The 19,624-nt window shown below is 41.6% G+C and overlaps 1 protein-coding gene across 10 annotated transcripts in view; it reads right to left on the bottom strand.

Annotated features, from left to right (window-relative positions):
* The window catches only part of ppfibp2b (PPFIA binding protein 2b), a 66,939-nt gene that overhangs the window by 36,109 nt on the left and 11,206 nt on the right, over nucleotides 1-19,624 (bottom strand). For 6 of the 10 annotated variants that reach the window (XM_041037679.1, XM_041037681.1, XM_041037684.1 and 3 more), the window contains exons 2-5: nucleotides 15,745-15,849; nucleotides 13,407-13,615; nucleotides 2,840-2,926; nucleotides 749-862 (exon numbers count right to left, since the gene is read on the bottom strand). In XM_041037679.1, the coding sequence (XP_040893613.1) occupies nucleotides 749-862; nucleotides 2,840-2,926; nucleotides 13,407-13,615; nucleotides 15,745-15,826 (492 nt within the window). In that variant the 5' untranslated portion in view covers nucleotides 15,827-15,849. Of the gene's footprint in view, nucleotides 1-748; nucleotides 863-1,642; nucleotides 1,787-2,839; nucleotides 2,927-7,822; nucleotides 8,760-10,781; nucleotides 10,919-13,406; nucleotides 13,616-15,744; nucleotides 15,850-19,624 lie in introns of those variants that run through there. The other 4 variants (XM_041037687.1, XM_041037685.1, XM_041037689.1 and 1 more) reach the window with 4 other exon arrangements.

Here is a 19,624-nt window from a genome sequence, read left to right as displayed (position 1 = left end):
ACTGGTGGTCTTGATATAAAACAGACCTTCACTGCAAATCAGACAGATCACACCAGACTTTCTGAATGCTTTCCAGTCACAGTAAGATTGCACAGTGTAATGCTACCTTTCTCTGTTTTTATCAGGCCATCGTGTCTTGTCTGAATAAACTTTGCTGAATTTGTCAAAGGGCAAAAGCAACCTGGGATCATAGGAATCCAATTCAACCCGTACCACACTTGAGTTGACTTTAGATGTGCACTGCTATAAAGTGGGTCTCTGATTTGTTTGTCCCATGAACACATGCGAGGACACACATTCAGAGACACACACACAAGTAAATATAAATCATTGGCTTCATTCTATTGCACTAATAGAAAGGTAGAAACAACAACAGGACAGAAAAAGCAGGGACAAAGAAAGACAGCAGGCAGGTCAACATGGATGTAAACAACGCAGGATTTAAAATACTCAGTTTACAAATGTTTTAGGAAGAACGAAATGTTGTTAGAGCTCAAGGATCCACACAATGTGTTGCTGAGTAATAATCCTCAGGGTATGTTTAATTAAAGAACAAGAAGCAAGTGTGACACACTGAAAACGTAATCGCTTGTTAACCACCTAGAAGCTCAGAAATGATTTGATTAAACAGAACCTTTATCATATGGCATTTTTTTTGTCCAAGTCAAAACAGTTTCTATGTCACAGATATTGCATAGTCACGTTTTATGTGTGTGTGTTTACATGTCTGTGTATCCGTGCGTATTACCTGTTGAAGCATCTCCTCAGTGGAGGCCAGTTTCTGCCGGTGTTCCTCCAGAGAACTTTCTAGATCTCTGATTTTCTCTCCCTGGGCCTCCACCTGGTCCGTCAGTACGCTCACCTAATGGGTGACACAGTCAGAGTGAGGACGCGCAGACAGAGGGCTGAGTGAACGGACACAGAAAAACCGACAGAAAGCTAAAGCTTCTGTTGATACACACATATTATTACAGACACAGTGAACAAAACACAGAAATATACCATAGCTTTTTTTTTTTTTTTTTTTTTTACTGTTTTATAATGTCATCTGCACCACATACATATGCATGTAATTACCGTGTTTCTTTCTCCCCCTGTCTTCCACACAAACACACATTCATCCTGGCATTCCTCAACTCCAAAACAACACACATTTACTCAGCAGTCTGTCACTCAGGAATGTGCTACACATTTGCTATAATCTCCCTGACAACACATCCACCTCCTGCCAAACACACACACACACACACACACTACAACTCTTCCATTCTCCTAAACTATGCCAAATCCCTCTGACAGCATCTGATTCTCTGTCACTTCGGCTTCCATGATTTTTACCCCTGCAGCCACGTCCTGTCTCACAGCTCTCTGGCAATAAAGAATCTCCTGCAAAGTTTCAGGCTCAACATGTATTTAAAATCCAGATTACACAAAAAGAAAACAAGGACACGGTGTGATTACAGAGACAAGGCAAGTGAATGATCTGGTAGCCTGTGCTTCCTAACAAAGAAGCCGAACCATGACCAAGTGAGTAAATAAATGAGCGTGTCAAGTATGTGAATGAAAGATCCTGTGTTTCTTTAGTACCTAAAAACATGTATTCAACTAATACCTCAGCGTTAGTAAAAATACAGTCTCTTACCTTCTCTGTACCCCGCCGCTGAGCCACACACACACATAAATGGAGGTGAAAGTTCCCTATCAGGCTACAGGGAAGTTAGCTACTAAACACAGAGTGTGTATATGCTAACATAGACCCACACACACACACACACTGAGGCAAGACAACAGCTCACGTAAACTCAGAGGCAGGTAAAGAGAAAGTCAAGCAAAAGAACCACAAAGAGGGGGACAAACTGTCAACAGCCAATTAAATCTTGTGTCAGGAAAAACAAGCCCCGGTCACCTGGGATATCGACCAATCAGAGCTGACGCCAGATAAGGAATGTGTAACTAGTAGGTGTGTGTGTGTGTGTGTGTGAGAAATGAGACATGGACTTTAGGAAGCAGAGTCGTCCAGGCAGGTGGTGCACTTGAACTCAACATTAAAAAAGGGTCCACTCACATGGGCTCACCCAGAGCATAAAACAAACACACACATAAGAGAGGAGAGCCTGAGGAGCAGTTTGAAACTATGATATGAGTTTTGATTGAAGCGGGAGGAATGTCAGAGACAGACTGTGGAGATCACAGCTGTATGAACCAGTTATTAAAGTGATCTAAGGGCAGACAGAGCCTGTTGACATCATGTAGTGCAGGGATATATCATCTTCTGCTTTAGCATAGTTGCACTGATGTTGGCAGTTACTGTAAAAGTCATCAGTAAACACAGGCTCAGATGGTTTGAAGATGTCTGGGCATGTTTTGTTATGAAATAACACAAAACGTCCAAGGATTACAGACCAGACAACAAGCTGTTTTTTTCCAGTGTAGAAATCCGTCGAGACAAATCCCGAGCTCATACACTCACAACGGGGATTCAAATAATTGTGTCAAGATAAACACAAATGAACTTATAACTGTATTTATATTTGATTGTGTTTTAGAAAAGTAGGGCAATGCACTGGATCTCAAGCAGAGTCAGAGAGATTATTATTTTATAAATTTTTGTTTTTTGGCAATTGATTACTTTTAAAGTTCAGTGAAACTTACTCTCACTAACTGTGAAATGAGCGCAAAGTGTCTCAGAACAAACTGATGTAACTTAGTGGTTGAGCAGTCTCTCTCTCTCTCTCTCTCTCTCTCTCTCTCTCTCTCTCTCTCTCTCTCTCTCTCTCAGTTGTAAATAGGACAAATAAACACGCACAAACACGTAAATACACACACACACAGGTCTGACCTGTAGCACCAGAGACTCCTTGTCTCCCTCTAGGCGAAGCAGTCGCTCTTGGTAGGTTTCATTGTTGGCTGGAGAACACAGGTTCACCTGGACAGAACACACAGGAAAACAGAGCTGAGCCCACAGAGTCACTTTATTCTCCAAACGTACACCGACCAGCCTCAACATTAAAACCAGTTACCAGTTTTAATGCTGTGGCTGAATCACAGTGGGTGACTGAGTTAGTTTGATATGACTGATTATGATTGATCTGATTTGTGTTATTATTAATAAAAATACATCACAATTAACAGTTTTAACCCTTTTTAACTGTTATTAGATCAATGGAACCAGAAAAAAGTGATATTTAATAATGATATTAGGATGTGGATATCTTTCTTAAATGGTAAACGTTGCAATTTGTTTATAATTTGATTGAAACAATTTACTAATTTTGTTTCAATAATCCTGTGAATAATTAAAAAATATCAATTACTAAACCCAGTTTTAAAAAGTGTCTGTGTTTGAAGACCCAGATCAGATACATGGTAATGAGCAGGATCCTTTTAGCTGGCTAACATCACGTTAACCTGGATTAGTTAAGCCATGTTTGAAGAACAAGGCCCTAAACGTGTTTCTCATCAGTGATGATTTAGGTGTGTCCTATCATGCATGCAACATGAATTTGTATTTTATTACCATTTTTACTTTACATAACTTTGTATAGAAATTTCTCACTTTAGCATTAAAGGGTCTTTTTGTGGTAGTCAGTGTCAAACAGCAGGAGGGGGAGTGAATACTTTTTGTAAGGACTGTATTGGCCATCTGGAGCTGCAGATATATGAACTGAATGATATCTTGTTCTTTATTTTTTTTAATCTTTGCGGGCCCGTGTCTGTCTCGGACGATGATGTGCTATCACAGATTTTCCCGCAAAAAGTACCGACATGTCTGTCAGGTCATGAATCACACATACTGCGGGAGATGAAGTGAAAGCTGTAACAGCATAGCAGTGACAATATTATAGATTTAAGCTGTGAATTTATGGTTTGTTGTTTTTTTTTTCCAACACTAACAAGCTGCATCCATAAACCACGGATGCTTGATTCATATACGTGACTGGTCTGAGCTTAACTGTTGACTGATTCCTGCAGAAGGAGCTGACAGAGCGGCTGCGGATTCAGATTTTTCACAAGCACATGATGCCGAGTTATGAAAGATCATCTGACTCATCTGACTCCCATTTATACAGAAATAGCCCAGCACTGGGAATAAATTATCAACATATTACTGAAGCTTGTGTTGTGATTTTCACAGTGCCACAACATTCCCAGCTCTGACCCCTCTGAGGGGAACAAAACATGGCTTAAATAAGCAGATGTGAATATATTTTCAGTAGCCACACAACCAAGCAGGAGAGAAAGCTGTGTTAGGCTTTGTCTGGAAATAGAAATGCTTTGCAGTGTGCATTTATGCAGACGCTGTGAAAGAGATCTTTCCTTTTGGTCAGACGCTCTTTTGCCAGTTCTGTAGTTTCTAGCTATTAAAGTTATGACAGGAAGGAAAAATTAAAGTCAAGCAGAACTATTTTAAATGATGTAAGGCTTAAATTATGTAGTCCGAAAAGTTTCCATTCCTTTCTGAAAACTCAGATTATCCTGTCTTTGCGTGTCTGTGTCTGTGTCTGTGTCTGTCCGGGGCTGACTCCCTGGCTCCTTGCTGCTGCTGTTAACAGGGACACTCAGAAAGAGGACAACATTCTTATTAAGCTATGAAGCCTGGACATAATAAGATGATGGGTCTTCTCTCAGTTTCAGAGCAGAGGAAAAGCACAACAGTCCCCTCATGTCACAAATCCTCACTTTCATTATAACCTGTTGACGTTAAAAGACCCATCCACGCTGTCCTTCTCCTAATGCAGATGTTGTGTACTACGTTATCTGACTTTTCCCATAACAAACTGTTTCCACAGACGACCCATGGTGTTGTTGGTTACAGGACAGTCTTGCTCAGTATATTTTCTGGCCACAGGAATGGATGGATGGATGGATCAATGGAAACAATGGAATGGGACAATTCACTTTATCTACTGTGAAAGCTATAGCTCGTCATCATCACCCGACTCTGCAGTTCCCCTCAGCCCCACAGAGGGTTTCCTTCAGCTGACTGTTTTGGTTTTATGGTCTACAACTTTATGCCGAGAATTAACCTCACATCTATATCTGTCTAAGAACACAGACAAAAGACCCTAAAATCAGCATGTAATCCTCAATGATCCGTCTGCAGCTAAGGTTGAGTGAGTTCAGAGGATGTATACTAACGGAGCCTCCTGACACTGACCATATGGACACATTAAACTTATTAACATAGTGTAAACTAAGGAGACAGAAAAGAAAAACAGAGGGGGGAAGAGAGAGGGAGAGCGTGAGATCTAGAGAGGGTAAAATTATACTGAATGCTCTGAATGCCGACGCTACCAAAAACAGCAGCGTGGACAGAGCTTATGTTTGAAAGTCTCCTTTAACTCTTAATAACGTTACAGTACAGCAGGACTTTTGGTTTGTTACCCCAGAGGGAGCAGTCAGGAAGTATTTGAAATGTGCTGTAATCAGAGATATTCCCATCAGACTGCAGAGAAGCATGGCCATTTGAGGGAGGTGACACGGCACTTGAAGGGGCCGATAAAGGAAACCAGGCCAGTCTGTTTCTATCTGTCTGTCATCGCCTGGTGGATTGACTGATAATGGAGGGAAAGAGCCTGAGAGGGAGAGGGAAGAAGAATCTGGGGGCAGCCCTAGGTTCTTGTACATCGTCACTTTTATGGTTATTTTATACAAGAGTAACGGAAGTATAGTCACAGTTTGACCACATGAAGCTCATTTTACAGGCCAAATATTAAAGGCGGTATGTCAGAGGAGTGGCAGTAGTTGAAGGCAACCTACTACTTTATTGTAAGTGAAGGCATTTACATGAAGAGACATGACTACTACTGCGACTGAGCTGAATATTTGCTATTTCTCTTGCAAGCTTGTGCAGAGCATTTTACAATAAAAGCTGTGGCCAGTGGAGTGGGTGGGACTCCTAATGACATACGGTACCGTATACAGTATGATCCCAGTGTCTAAGAATGCATGACAGCATACAGGACACCACCTACTTTTACTGACTCACAGAAAAAATGCTCTGTTTAACACTCACTGCTCTGTAAATTTACTGTACGCTGTGTTATCTATACAGTTTGTCTTGTTGAGGGTCACAGGGATTTACCACATGTATTTAGCACAACTCCTTCCTCAGTCACAAAACCCACCGTAGGTAGTCTCTCTGGTCACACCACCGTGTTTCTAAATCCAATTTAAAGGCTGGACAAATTCAATTTTATGTCCGCACAGCCTGACAATCAACAATCCCTGTGAGCGTGTAAAGTGAACTTTAAGGTGAGTCAGTGGCCTCCAGGATGAACTGTCATTCACTTATTAATGCAGAGCTGTACTTGATTGATATATATTTGTCTTGATAGCTCTAATGATGCTCTTAATTAAGTTACATACAGTGATGCGACACAGATAAAAACAGCCAATTTCAACTCTCAACTATCACATGACACAACACGTCTCACAGATGAACAGCTAACTGTCATACACTGACTTGGAGGAACACAGACCATGTTTTTCTGTTTTTAATCCAATCTCTGACCCTTCGTCTGAGCGGCACTGCTACATATCACTCAACGTAACTGTCACTGTGGCAGTCTGAACAAACTGTCCATAAATTGACATGCGTCCTCTTTCACTGACAGTGTTTGAAGTCAGAGAAAGTCCATGCACTTAGACCAGATCCCAACTCTGAGCCAGACACAGCTGTATCAGCCTATCTGTTAATCTGCTGCGTCAGCGTGTTCGGTCCGAGGCAGGGCAGAATGTGCTGGAAATAGCAGGATATCAGAGAAACAGAAATCTGCAGAGTAACTGTCCATAATGAAGCGTGACACCAATGATGGTAAGAACGGGCAGCGTGGATGTACGCTCCCTTACTCAGTTTACCAGCTGAAGAAGCCAGTAAAGAGACAAAGAGCGCCACCTGTAGTAATTTAAAGTCCATCTGCAGAGGACTGTGACCGGGTTTGTACAACAGGAGAGCAGATTCTTTTGCCCTTACAGTCACACAGAGAAGCATCACGTTACTCATCAAGTAACAGGCCTGCTCTGTTATTTTTGTTTAAGATCACCATGTGTAGCATAATTGAGGTTATTGTTTCACACAGTGCTCTGTGTGAGGATTGTTAGTGGCCCAAACAGTTGTTGGAAGTCTCTCTTTGAATGATCTGTGAAGGTCATTTTAAAGGTCACGGCCTAACAGTAAAAAATCTGAAATCAGCATACTCTTTAGGATGTCAAAGCTAAACTGGCAAAGCACTGATTTCAGATCAGAGTAACTTTTTTATATCTATAATCATCTGCTTATGACTCCAAAACATCACAAAACTCTGAAGACTGAACTGAAGACTCTCATTCCCGAAACTTTGCGTCTTAACAACGGCACAAATGCTGTTTGGCAAAGTCTTTCGCTGATTAAATCCTGCAGTATCAGACACTGCTTTGTCAACAAGAGTCAGCTGATGGATAAGGCTTTTAATCTGATAACACAACTCTTGTGATGGGTGACACACACACGCACGCACACACACACACCCTAACAGCACCGCAAGTTGAGAAGCAGCACAGCTCTTGAGCTAAGGGAAATTACATCAGAAAACTGTCTGTCACCGGGAAATAAGACAATAAGAACAGGACAATAACATGCACCTAAACTGGGACAGCAAATATCTCACACAGACAGAGGAGCTTATCCTTTTCCTTTAAACACTGCTCCTCCTTATTTTCCGAAGAAAACGCCGTGAACTCCTTCGGGGCATCAGTTTAATGAAAGAACTGTGCTACGACAGCACGGATGAAATATGAAGAAAGAGGAAAAAAAAAAGAAAGGTAAAAAGTAAAGACTCACCTTTTTGAGCCAGGAGAAGTGCCGGTAGAAGTCAATAGGAGTCTCCATGCTCCCTGCCCATCGCTGCCCTGCCTCTTCCCCCTCTGTTTATGTCCGATTTTAGCAGAATTTGTGTGTGTGTGTGTGTGTGTAAGCACAGCCCACAGACTGGACAAAGTAAGAGTGGATTCTTGAGTTTGGAGCATGTGAGTGCTGTCAAGCAAGTGTGTGTGTGTGTGTGTGTGTGTGTGTGTGTGTGTGTGTGTGTGTGTGTGTGTGTGTGTGTGAATGTGTGTGTGACTGCAATGTTTGCAGCTGTGGAGGAGGGCGTTTTACGATCTCTGGCTTCTGAGCAGGACAACTCCCCCCTGTTTTTTGTCCCCCTCCTCCGACAGTGCTTCTCTCTGTCCTTTTCCTTTTTTTTACTACCACTCTTCTTTCTTTTCTACTCTCTCTCGCTCCCTACTTTCTCCCCACTTATCTCTCTTTTCATCAGGCGCTTGCTGCCTCTTCCTTGCCCTCCTCTCTCCCCCTGTTCTGGCTGGAGCTGTTGCTCCTCTCCTCTTTTCTAACTTGTTACCCCCCCCTCTTCCTTTCTTTACTTCTGACTCGCTTCCTCTCTTTTCCCCTCTCTCCCTTCTGAGGTCCGTCTGACAGCCAAATGGCCAAGCCCATAAAGGAGGGGGGTGGTAGGAGGCTTTCTTGCTGTTTTTCTTCTTTCCCTGTCATGTGTTTTGTTTGTGAGTCTTAACCCATGTTTGCTCTTTTTCTTTCTCTCTCCCTCAGATAGCTCCTAATCAGCAGCATCTAATGTCAGACACGCAAACAAAGCAGCAACAGGCTGTAGTGACAGCACAAACACAAACCATGCCAGATCTCTCTCCCTTGCTTGTGCTCCTCTTTTAATTGAGTTACAGTCCCTCAGCCTGGCGACTTAAAAACACTGTCTGCAGGAGCGAAAGACTTTCTCTACCGCTCTCTCCCTTTTTTCTCTACTTCTCTTTAACCCCCCCAAATCTCCCATCTGTCTGTCTGTGTGTCTGATCGTATGAGTTATGAGCTCAGGTTTCCATTTTCTGTGTATTTTATAAAATTCTTCACCATAACAATGTCACACACTCACTCACTCACTCACTCATTGCTTTGTGTGCTTAAAAAAAGCTGCACATGTGTATACCATGCAGATATCTAATGTCGTCCATACAGAGCTGGGTGTGTGAGTTTTGCAGTATAAAGGGTGTACTACATAAAGGAACAGTCGGGTAATTATGTCACGTGGCTTGTAGGAGTTCAAAGCGTTTTATCCAGAATTGAAAGTCAAAGTCACAGATAACTTAAAAGTTCTTAAAGGTTAATTATTCAGAACTTTATGTTCTTAAGATGTACTGATTAATTTTTTGATATTATCAATAGACCAAATGACAGCACCGATCAGCCACAACATTCAAACCAGAGTAGCATGAGATAAAAAAACACTGATTAATGACACCATGTGTAAGATTTTAAAAAGTCCCACTCTGCTGACATTCAGCGCTAGAATAACAAAAATACACCAACTAGCTGCTTTAAGGCTGAAAAGTCCTGCGCGTTTTCAGTCTCTAACTGTCCAAACATTCTCTTTGACTGGTTTGGGGAAAACTTTAATCCTAAAATCTTAAACTTAGTCAGAAACACAGGATCGTCTGAAGACACGTTACCGTCTCTGGGTCAGCAGTTATGAGCAGCAGTCACAGGGCATCGCAACTTCCTGCCAATAATACACTCATGATGCTTCCTGTGTTTACATGTGTGTATCTGAGAGCGTGTGTGTGTGTTTCACAGTGGATTATCCCTCAGAGGGAGGCCTGCAGGGTGCAGACTAATTGTAGAGCACAAGTGTCTTTAATCCTGTTCCTCTAGGTCAGCAGGGAGGAGCAGGAAGGAGGAGAAGGTGGACAGGATGAGGACAAGAGGGAGCAGCCAACCTTACTTACTAGCTGCCTTGATAAACTGCCAGGCTTTTGTTCGTCTGCTATTGAAATCCACAGGCCACATGAAGTTTTCACTGGAACCTCTTTCCTCTGAAGAAATAGTCTGAGGTTTGTGGATTATCCAGACTAACAAGGACATAGTTCTTAGAAAGAAATCTTGCTGTTGAGTTTTTCATATTACGAAAGCAAAATTATTAAACACCTTAAGTAACCACATTTCACTACTTTGCAACTCCACATGGTGTATAGTAAGGACCTGATTCCTCTTTGGTGTATTTCTGGAAGCATTTTTTGAGGCGTACTCACAAACACAGCACCTTATTTACTGTAAACTCTGTTCAACAAGTGTCAACAGGTGTGCAGCAAGAAACAGAAAAATATCTGCATAGGGACATAAAACCAGGGTGTTTATTAATCATAAACCCATCTGCAAAATAAAAAAGCTATGAGCCTTAATTACTGTCTATCAGTTAAGTTGAAATTTTGCTTCCAGGGAAAGACACAGTCATTGAAGTTGATTAATGGCCTCCAGACCACAGCCTAAGTTAAACAGGTTCATAGCTGATTCACAACACGTCTCCATGAAATTTCCTCAATCTATTTAATCAACTGCTAAAAGTAAGAAGCAAAGAAAGAAAGCAAGGCAGGGAGGGAGGGAGGGCCAGTTACTGTGTGCAACATGTGAGACATCTGCTGTTCAAACAATGCAGGAGCTGAAAACGCAGCTGAACTGGAGCCAAGATCCACTTTTCCTTTTCATGCTTAACTGTCTCAGTCACTGTATAAAAGTCTGCACTGCTTTCTGTGCAGAAAACAGCAGCCTCTGCAGGACAAAACTCAGCAACAGCAGCAAACTGCAACAAGCAGCTGAACCTAGCAACAGCTGCATGTCAGTGAATTCAGAGGAAAAGACAAAAGACTTTCAGACACGTTCAGTAATATACAGGAAAAACAGCTGAACATCCTAAAACACAGAACTCTTACACCATGTTCGAGTAGTTTGACCTTACCTCAACAGTCCTGAGCCATTCAGCCCTCTGTCCAAAGAGTGTCTAACTACTACACTGTGTGCCTCATTTTCCAATAGTCTCAAGTTAGAAAGTAGAGGGAGGGTGTCCAAACATGCAGAGTAACAAGGAGAGGAAAGAATAGCAGTGTGCTGTGAAAATGAAAAGAAGAGTGAAGGAAAGGAGAGAGAGAGATGTAAAACAGTGAGGGATGTGTAAACAAGTTAGCTACTCAGGACAGGCAAAGGGTGTGAGGGAGGGAGCTCAGAACAGGAAGTTGATAATAGCCAAGTTGTAATAGTGTCCCTGAGGAAAACTTCATGGAACACGTCCCAACCCTCTCCACTTGTTCCCTTCTCTCCTTCTGCCGCTATGAAAAGACTGTAAGTGTAGCTGCGAACAGCACACTGTGAGGACACAGTATTATTTAAACTGACTGATAAAATTACATCTGGCTTTAAGGAAGAATCTTTAAAGCCAGATGTAAAGTATAGTTGTGCCAAAGTGGACAGAAAATAGCAGTGGAGCCTACACATGAAAGCCTCTGTAGCTACGCCCAAGGTTAGATTACTCTTTACTGAAGCAACTGCCCCAGCATCCAGAGGCCCAAACATGAGAGTCAGTAACATGTTTCTGATTAATATTTTTAATTTTAACAAACTATTGCCACAGCAAACCTACAGCTCAGAGCGTCGCTCTGTTAATGACAAACTGAATGTATTAATGACTGCACAGAAACTGGGTCTTCTATTCAGCAGCAAATAAAGCATACACCTTCCCACTGTGGCTCTGAATGAACGAAGGTAACGCATTTACCTTCAGGTATAAAATTTAACAATATGGTTTGATAATGGTTGACACACCCACGCAATGCTGCTATTCACAGGTACAATCCTAATATGAATCAAATCCTACACTGAAAGAACCTAAGACCAAGGACACACACACACACACACACAGTACGGTGTGTTGTGTGTCTGTGTCACTCATATACAGATATTTACACAAAAGCTAAAGTTTGTGGTAAATATTTTTACTGTATCCAGGTTGTAGCTGACAACACAAACAAATGCACAACAGGAATGACAACATCACAGCCAAATAAATCACCCTTATTTGTTATTAATTTAATCACCAGCAATCCATTTTTTTAACTGGATATTTTCCACGTCATAAAAGAAAGAAAGAAAGAAACTGAACAAACAGATGATGACAGGGACAGAGAGCAAATGAGCTGTGAGTTCGTCCTCACAGAGACATGCCAGATTCCCCTCCTCTCCCTCTGACCCTTCAGCTGACCCTGTCTGACCCCACTGTAACTGTCCCTCTACTGTGAAATCACTGGATTATAGGATACAAATGCACGTGAGCTGTTCCTCCATTGTTAAAATCATTCAACGTTCACTTTAAAGCTTCATATTTATATTCGCTTACATTCAAATACAATGAGATATTCAATGAGAGTCCAGAAGCCTCCACAGACTTTATGCTCACGCCAATAATCCACAGCATTAAAAACAGTAACTGGTTTTAATGTTGTGGCTGATCCTTGTATATAACATGTGCATCACCGGGCAATCTCTGAGAGAAAGTGAACACAACATTAATTCACAGTGACACGCACACTGAGCACAGAGTGTAATTTCAAACCCAGCTGTATAATCTCTGAGCACAGTGAGAGTTTCACTGCTACTTAAAATGAGCAGCTCCAGGAATAGGAAGAAATAGAAATGGAAACAGGCGGAAACGGTGGTAACCTCTGGTGCTCATAGGAACTATGACGGGAGCAAAGGTGGGAGTTAGGGAGTGTAGTATGAAGAACGACATAGTGCACGTCAGGTGGAGGATCACAAGGGAGACCACTGTCTGTTCCCAGTGTTCCTCAGTCCGTTGCCTTCCACAATCTTTCCCTAAACCTAAACATTCCCTCTGCTACCACCAGAGGGAATTATCATATTTTGACAAAAAATAACATTAGGCTCATTAAGCTTCAGGGAAAATGAGCTGTGGCACTACACGCAACAAAGACCATGTGTTTAATGAGTTAGGCACATTTTAAAAAGCATCTGGTAGCTGCATTTATAATGACATGAGCTGTGTCAGGACTTGTGCACAAGATAAAAAAAAATCCCATTCAAACTCTGGTAGGACTGAATAACTGAACCGAAGCTCCAGAAAATTAAAGCATTGGCCCTTTTTCAAGACAACTCTGGTTCACCGAGTGTGAGAACATAATCTGCAACAACAAAACATAAAGCTTTATGGGAATAAGAAAAGCAGTCAGCAGTTCCTCCTGCTCGGACATAACAAAATGAACTGAGCAGAGTCTATAGTCTGGACTGATGCACATTTTCAGCTATTTCTTTTTCTTCTCTTCCTCTCTCAGCTAACACCGGTCCAAAAACAATCTACCATGCAGAAATAATCTTAAAGTATAAGCTGGGATCAAATTCTTTTTTTTTCACTCAATAAAAAGACTTTGATTTCGATAAGAACACTTCAAAAACACAGCTTGATATGATACAGAATGTAAAGCTGCAACCTGCTTTGAAGATGCTGCTCTGAAGAAAACATATCTCAACATTAACACATGACTCAAAACGTCAAACAGAGCAAACCAGTACTCACAGTTCCACTCTGTAGCCAGTCTATGAGCGCCTGTGCTGTTTCTGTATGTAACTGTGCTCTCAGGCTGTCTCTGTCCTCCTGGTTGGGTTGGAGCTCCAAGGCAAGTTTGAGGTCCTCAGCTAACTGCACGACCTGCAGCGGACCAGCGCTGATGGGAGAACCCAGGTCGTACATGCTGTTAGAAAACTCCACCGCTGCTGCTTTGGAACCTGGAGAGTTATCGTGGAGGAGAGGAGAATTACTTATCGCAGAAAGATTATTAATACTATTATTCAAAAACTGAAGCGTGACTGCAACACAAAACTAACGTGTTATGTTTATTACCAGCAGATTGAAATGAAGTCCTCAATACCCAGAAAAACAGATTTTAATCAGAGCCATACATCCTCCTGAACATATCCAAAATGTCCATGTGTCACCTGGATCGTTTCCCTGGCAACCACACACACACACTGTAAAGTGCACACACTCTCACACACATCTGGATGCACTCAAACGTCTCTGAAAAACGGCTACACAATACAGTGCCTGCATACAGTGTATTAAGTCCAAAATGAACAAAGGGAACATAATGAAAACAATGTTTGCTAGATTAACTATTCACGCCTGTGAATGTGAGCAAATCAAAGGAAAAAGACTTTTTAAAATACTGTATGGCTATTTAAGCAGGTATGACTATTCTCTCTTTTGTTATATGTTCTGTTATGTATTTAACAATCGTAATTATTAGACACGTTTTATTACTGTCTGTGGAGACGTCTGCAGAATCTGAATATCAGAGGATGAGTTAGGGTTAGGGTGTGAAACATGGCCTGTGCAGTGACTCGAATGCTGCATTTGGCTGGTTGCAGTGAGATGAACATGCACCCATTCTTCCGTTCGTTTATCCATCCACCCATGCGGACTTTAGTGCCAGAGCACAGGGAGGAAAAAATTATTAATGCGCTGTCAACTGCTTCATGACCTCCAGCACAGGTTTAAGACAGCTGCGGTAGGAGAACAAGTTTCTGTTTGATTTAGCTTTGAGTGGTACTGGAATATATGTTGGCAACACTGTAAACGTGGTCTTCATGATACAGTTTGTGTACTTTGTGGTTTGACAAGTTTATTTTTCAACTGTAACATGTCCTGCTTAGTACATGACATATCTAGATAATTCTCTAAATCACTAATTTAAAGTATCCATATCAAACTGGATTTATATTGTGCTTTTATCCAAAGAGCTTTGCTGTACACCTCTAGCAGCGAGCTACCACGGACGACGTTAGTGATTTGTTGTAGTGGTGCCACCTGCCTGTAATTCCTTGCGTGCTTCTGTCATCAGTAACGTACTGTGGTGATGATCATGTATCACCATTGTGGCATTTCAGCCTTTGCCTGGCTGTGGTGTTTGAGCTGTAACTGCTACTCATACATCCCCACTGAACTCAGACGCTTTCTTACAGATTTTACTGTGGAACCTGGTTTAATACATAGTTTTAATATGTTGTCAGCGAACTCGACTGGTGGTGACCGGTGTCCTGGTCCACACTAAAGTTTTCTCTCTTTCCTGCGGGCCATTCCACGATGAGGGGAGGGGATAAAGGGGAGAACTGGGACAACGTCCTGCACTCACTGCTCTGCCTGCAGTCAGTAAATGGCAGCACTATTTCAGTTACATCAACAACAATACCAGCATCAAAGTCATTAACCAGTGGAGTGCTTCCACTACTATTCCCCCAAGATGCTTAATCAGAAAGAAAAAAAGAAACTCTTCATCATGGAATCCAATATGACCAACATATCTACATTCTGTTGATAAGTGGCTCTAATTTCCTTGTTACTGATTGGCTGATGTTATCACAAATGGGATTTTTAATGTATTTCTATTTGTGGTCACAGAGAGCCGGCGATGGCAAACTCTGGAGCACTTGAGATGAGGTCAGCATGTTTTTGTCAAACAGCAGCGTCTTGATGAGCCTCAGATGTAACAGTGGAATGGGAAAACCCTGTTTGATCCACTTTTGCTGTGAATGTGAATATTTGGTATGTTTGATTCTGAGGGTGAGATGACGCAGGAGCGGAGGGAACCTAGAGCAATAGATTTTTTTGTACATCCGGTATGACTTATGTCTTGATAAAAAAGTCATAATTCTTTGGATTATTGAGCCTCTCACTGCTGTTATGGAAGAACATAACAGAGCTCTAAAGTAAATTAAATTGTAGTATTCTATACCGATCAGACACAACATTAAAACTGGTAACTGGTTATGATGTTGATCGGTGTACACTGAGCATTAGTGTATGTCACTTGCAATACGGAGAACTGGGACGCAGACGCTGACTTCGTAACGCTTACCTGCAATGATGTCATCCATCTGCTCCAGCGCCGCCTCCAGCATGTGACTGGCCTCCGTTTCCATGGTGATGGCGGGAAGCATCAGAGCTCAGGTTTTCTGACGTGCTGTAGAAAATGAAAAGAAAAAGAAAAATTGTGTTTATCAGAAACTTAGTACTAACTTTAGTATGAAAACAGTGTTGACAGTTCAAACAAAAACAAGATAGACACTAGAGAATGTCTAACATCTGGAAGCATGAGGATGGCACACTCATAACCAGCATGGAGACACAACAAAGCAGCTGTGGATGTGTGGATGCTCTAACCAGCTCTAATCAGTTCAGGATAATGTGTCTCATTTGCTTGGCAACTTCCTATGGGCTTTGGAAATCAAATTCTCAGAAACAAAGACACAAATATACACATAAACTTCTAGGATTACACCTTTTTATCTTTCTTGTAGTTTTGTAGTTTTTAGTAGAAGAAGACACAGATTAAGTAGTTCAGACAATGAACAAACTGTCTAAAACCTCCACTAACGTTCATCTCCACAATGATAATCTTATTTTTTTATTTAAAAAAAATACGTGATTGATCAGTTTCTAGTATAAGCAAGTGTTAAATTTTACATTTGCTGCTGCAGTTTCTCCTGGTCACCAACAGAGGTCCAAGAAGTTCACTGACTTCCAAATATCTTCTGTCAGGCTTTTTGCTAAATTCTTTTCTCTCTGATATGTCAGTCATTCTTTTATTATCTTACATATATGCGTTGTAACCTACACATGCACATTAGTCTTGGAAGACCTCTGCTGCAAGCACAAAATGAAGTCTACATGTAGCCAGCGGCACACACACACACACACACACTTCTTATTCTTCAGAGCAGGACTGATTTTCCGTCCCTCATCACCGCCTCTGGCTGCCCCTCCATCTCCCACCATCCTTGTTCCTTGCTCTCCACCCTGCCCATCCTCCTTGCTGTCATCCCCTCTTTGCCCGGCACTCATCCCTTTTCTGTCATCTCTCCTTCGAGGCTCTCATCCCTCTGTCAGGCTGTCACAGTGACTTATAGACAAACAGACATCAACATGCAGAAATCACAGGGAGGGACAGTAACGTAATCTACTGACGCCTTAAGAGAATAAGCCCCCTACAGAGCAGCTTAATGCTCATCTACATTAGCACTAACTCGTGACAGCTGACACCGACAATCTGCATACAACACAGTCAATGGACTTACAGTAACACGCTGTCATTACAACTCTGGCGCCGTCACGATTCTCCCATTTTTCAAAGCATGCGTCTTCCCCCGTGATGAATGTGTGTGTGCGGATAAAGATGCGTGTTTGTTAATAATTCTAAATGACTCTAAATGAGTCCTGTTGAGACAAAGGGTGACAGCACCATTCAGACACATGACAGAGTGACTCTGTTCAACAGCTCTGTGACAACTGTTGACCTCAACAGAACAATGTCCTTGCCTGTGTGTGTGTGTGTGTGTGTGTGTGTGTGTGTGTGTGTGTGTGTGTGTGTGTGTGTGTGTGTGTGTGCGTGTGCATTTTTGAGAATGTGTGTGTAAGTGAGGAAACAGTAGGTTTTAAATGACTCTGTGTGTTTCACTGTGACACTGCATGTACGTGAAGGTGCTGATATAGAGATTATTATGCTGTTCCAGCACTGAGCTGACAAGACAAACTGTAACAAGCAACAATCCCCTCCACTGTCTCCCATATTGCACAATCTGTACAACTGCTGTGTGTGTGTGTGTGGAAATGGGTTTGTGTGTGTGTGTGTGTGTGTTTGAGGGAAGGACAGTGAGAGTGAGAGAGAGAAACAAATGAATGGTAAGGGTGTGTCTGTGTGTGTGAGGTTCTCTGTGTCTCCTTGCGATCTTGGATTATTCCTTGGAACAGAAATATCTCATAATGAAACTTTCACACACTGACTGAGGAGCCAGTTCTCGGCAAATCGCCACACTCTGACTTTTACTATAATGCTTTGATGCCATGTGTTATTTGAGTGGAGAATAAAAAATTTTGCAACCATGTTTGCAACACAAATATGAAAATGTCCTATTTTCTTAACTTCTGCTTAATGCAGCTTTTCAAGTAAGGTTTTTCAATACACAATAAAAATGTATTTTTATTTATTAGAGTAAAAGAATAAGTAAGTTAAAATGTAGACTCATTCACATTCCTCCTCGAAAATCACATTGTTTGTGATCCCTCGTTTCTCATTCATGTCTCGGTTGTTGTAAAGAAACAACTTTTCCAAGAGTCACATACTCCAGAAAAACTAGTTTGTCAAACATGACAATATGTGACCTGTTTCTTACAGCTACGCCCGCCTCAGTGTTGACAGCTCTCTCTGCTCAGTCAAAAGGGAAGGTGGTGCGCTGCAGGCTGTAAGGTAAGAGGGCGGTGACAACACCGCTGTCATGGAAAGTGACGTTTTAAAAAAACACTTGAAATGCACTACTGGGAAAAATGAAATTAAAAAAATCAAAAACAGATGTTTGAAAGGGCATTTTAAAATAAAATATATAATAATCTATAATCAAACAAAAGTGACATCCAATAAAATTCTTCAGTTATTCTGCAAATTGCTGGTTCATTTATATTTTACACAATATGACTATGTGATAATATCATTTTTGTTTATTTAATATTAAATATTTAGTGGTTCCACAGGATACTGGATAATTATAACAATGGTTTGGATTACATTTCTCAAAAGGACTAACATGCAAACAATGAGGAATAAAATTACTTCTTTTATGAGACTGTTCTCCTTTAAAAAACATCGATATAGTAACGTAGTGTCTCGTGCTGGACTTCTGTTGGAACGGTTCACTCAGTCAGCCAGTGTTTAAACACTCAGTACACTTCTCCTGCCGTATTATCCCTGAATGTGTTGTGTGATAAAATCAACATCTGCTCCGTTCCTGTAAGCACAGGATTATATCAAGAGATCTGTTCCATCTACAGCACCTGTATGTGGGAACAGAAAACAAAGTGTGTCCCCTGCTGCAGTCCAAACTTATTCCTCCTATGTTCTCTACTCTCTGTCCAACGACAACACACAGAGATCCCGGCATGAGAGAGAAACGGAGACGAGGAGGGGGAAGAGAGGGAGGAAACGAGTGAACGGGGTGGTGTGATTAGGTAGTGCGTTTATGTGCTAAACTGTCCACAGCTGACACCAAGTGTGCCTCCAAAAGCTACGGCTGTCTCACTGTCTGGCATCCAAGTGGCTGTGCTGCTATCACTGTAATGATTAGCGCCACCAGGACCATTGCAAAGGCCTCCATATATTACTGTCATCCAGCTCTGCTCTCCATCAATCACTGCTTGACACGGCTCCTGCTGCTCTTCACGTCAACAAGCAGAGGATTTTCCAGCAACTACAGGGGTTTAATGAAACGTCCACAAGCAATTTTGTCAGCAACTATCTAATCTAATCTAATCGAAACAACAGTAGTAGTGCAACATGTTCCTGCTGCTGCTCTAAATGAGGTTGATGGAGGCAATGAGAATTAACCACAACAGTAAAGTTATGGTCCATAAAACCAAAACAGTGTGCTGGAAGACACTAAAAGGCTACAGGTACAGCATGGCCCTAACACTACCACAATTTATGTTTTGATTTCCATTGGAGTCAACCATGATAAATATGGACACACACGTGATAAAACAGAATGCTTTGGACAAAAGCATCTACCCAAAATGATTTTAGGCTCTACCACTTGGATGTCTTTTGAGAGACACATAAAGTCTACTGTCCAAGGTTGGGACATCACATTAATATCGTGTCACACCTTTCCTCACTGTTAAAAGACACCAGCATCTACTGGGATGACTATACACAAACTGCAGTATGTGCTTTGTTAAGACCACAAGAC

Source organism: Toxotes jaculatrix, chromosome 5 (genome assembly GCF_017976425.1).
Source record: "Toxotes jaculatrix isolate fToxJac2 chromosome 5, fToxJac2.pri, whole genome shotgun sequence".
In the NCBI taxonomy this organism is placed as follows: Eukaryota; Metazoa; Chordata; class Actinopteri; family Toxotidae; genus Toxotes; species Toxotes jaculatrix.
The sequence above is the reverse complement of the archived record's forward strand: the minus strand, read 5'-3'. Positions and strand labels throughout refer to the sequence as shown.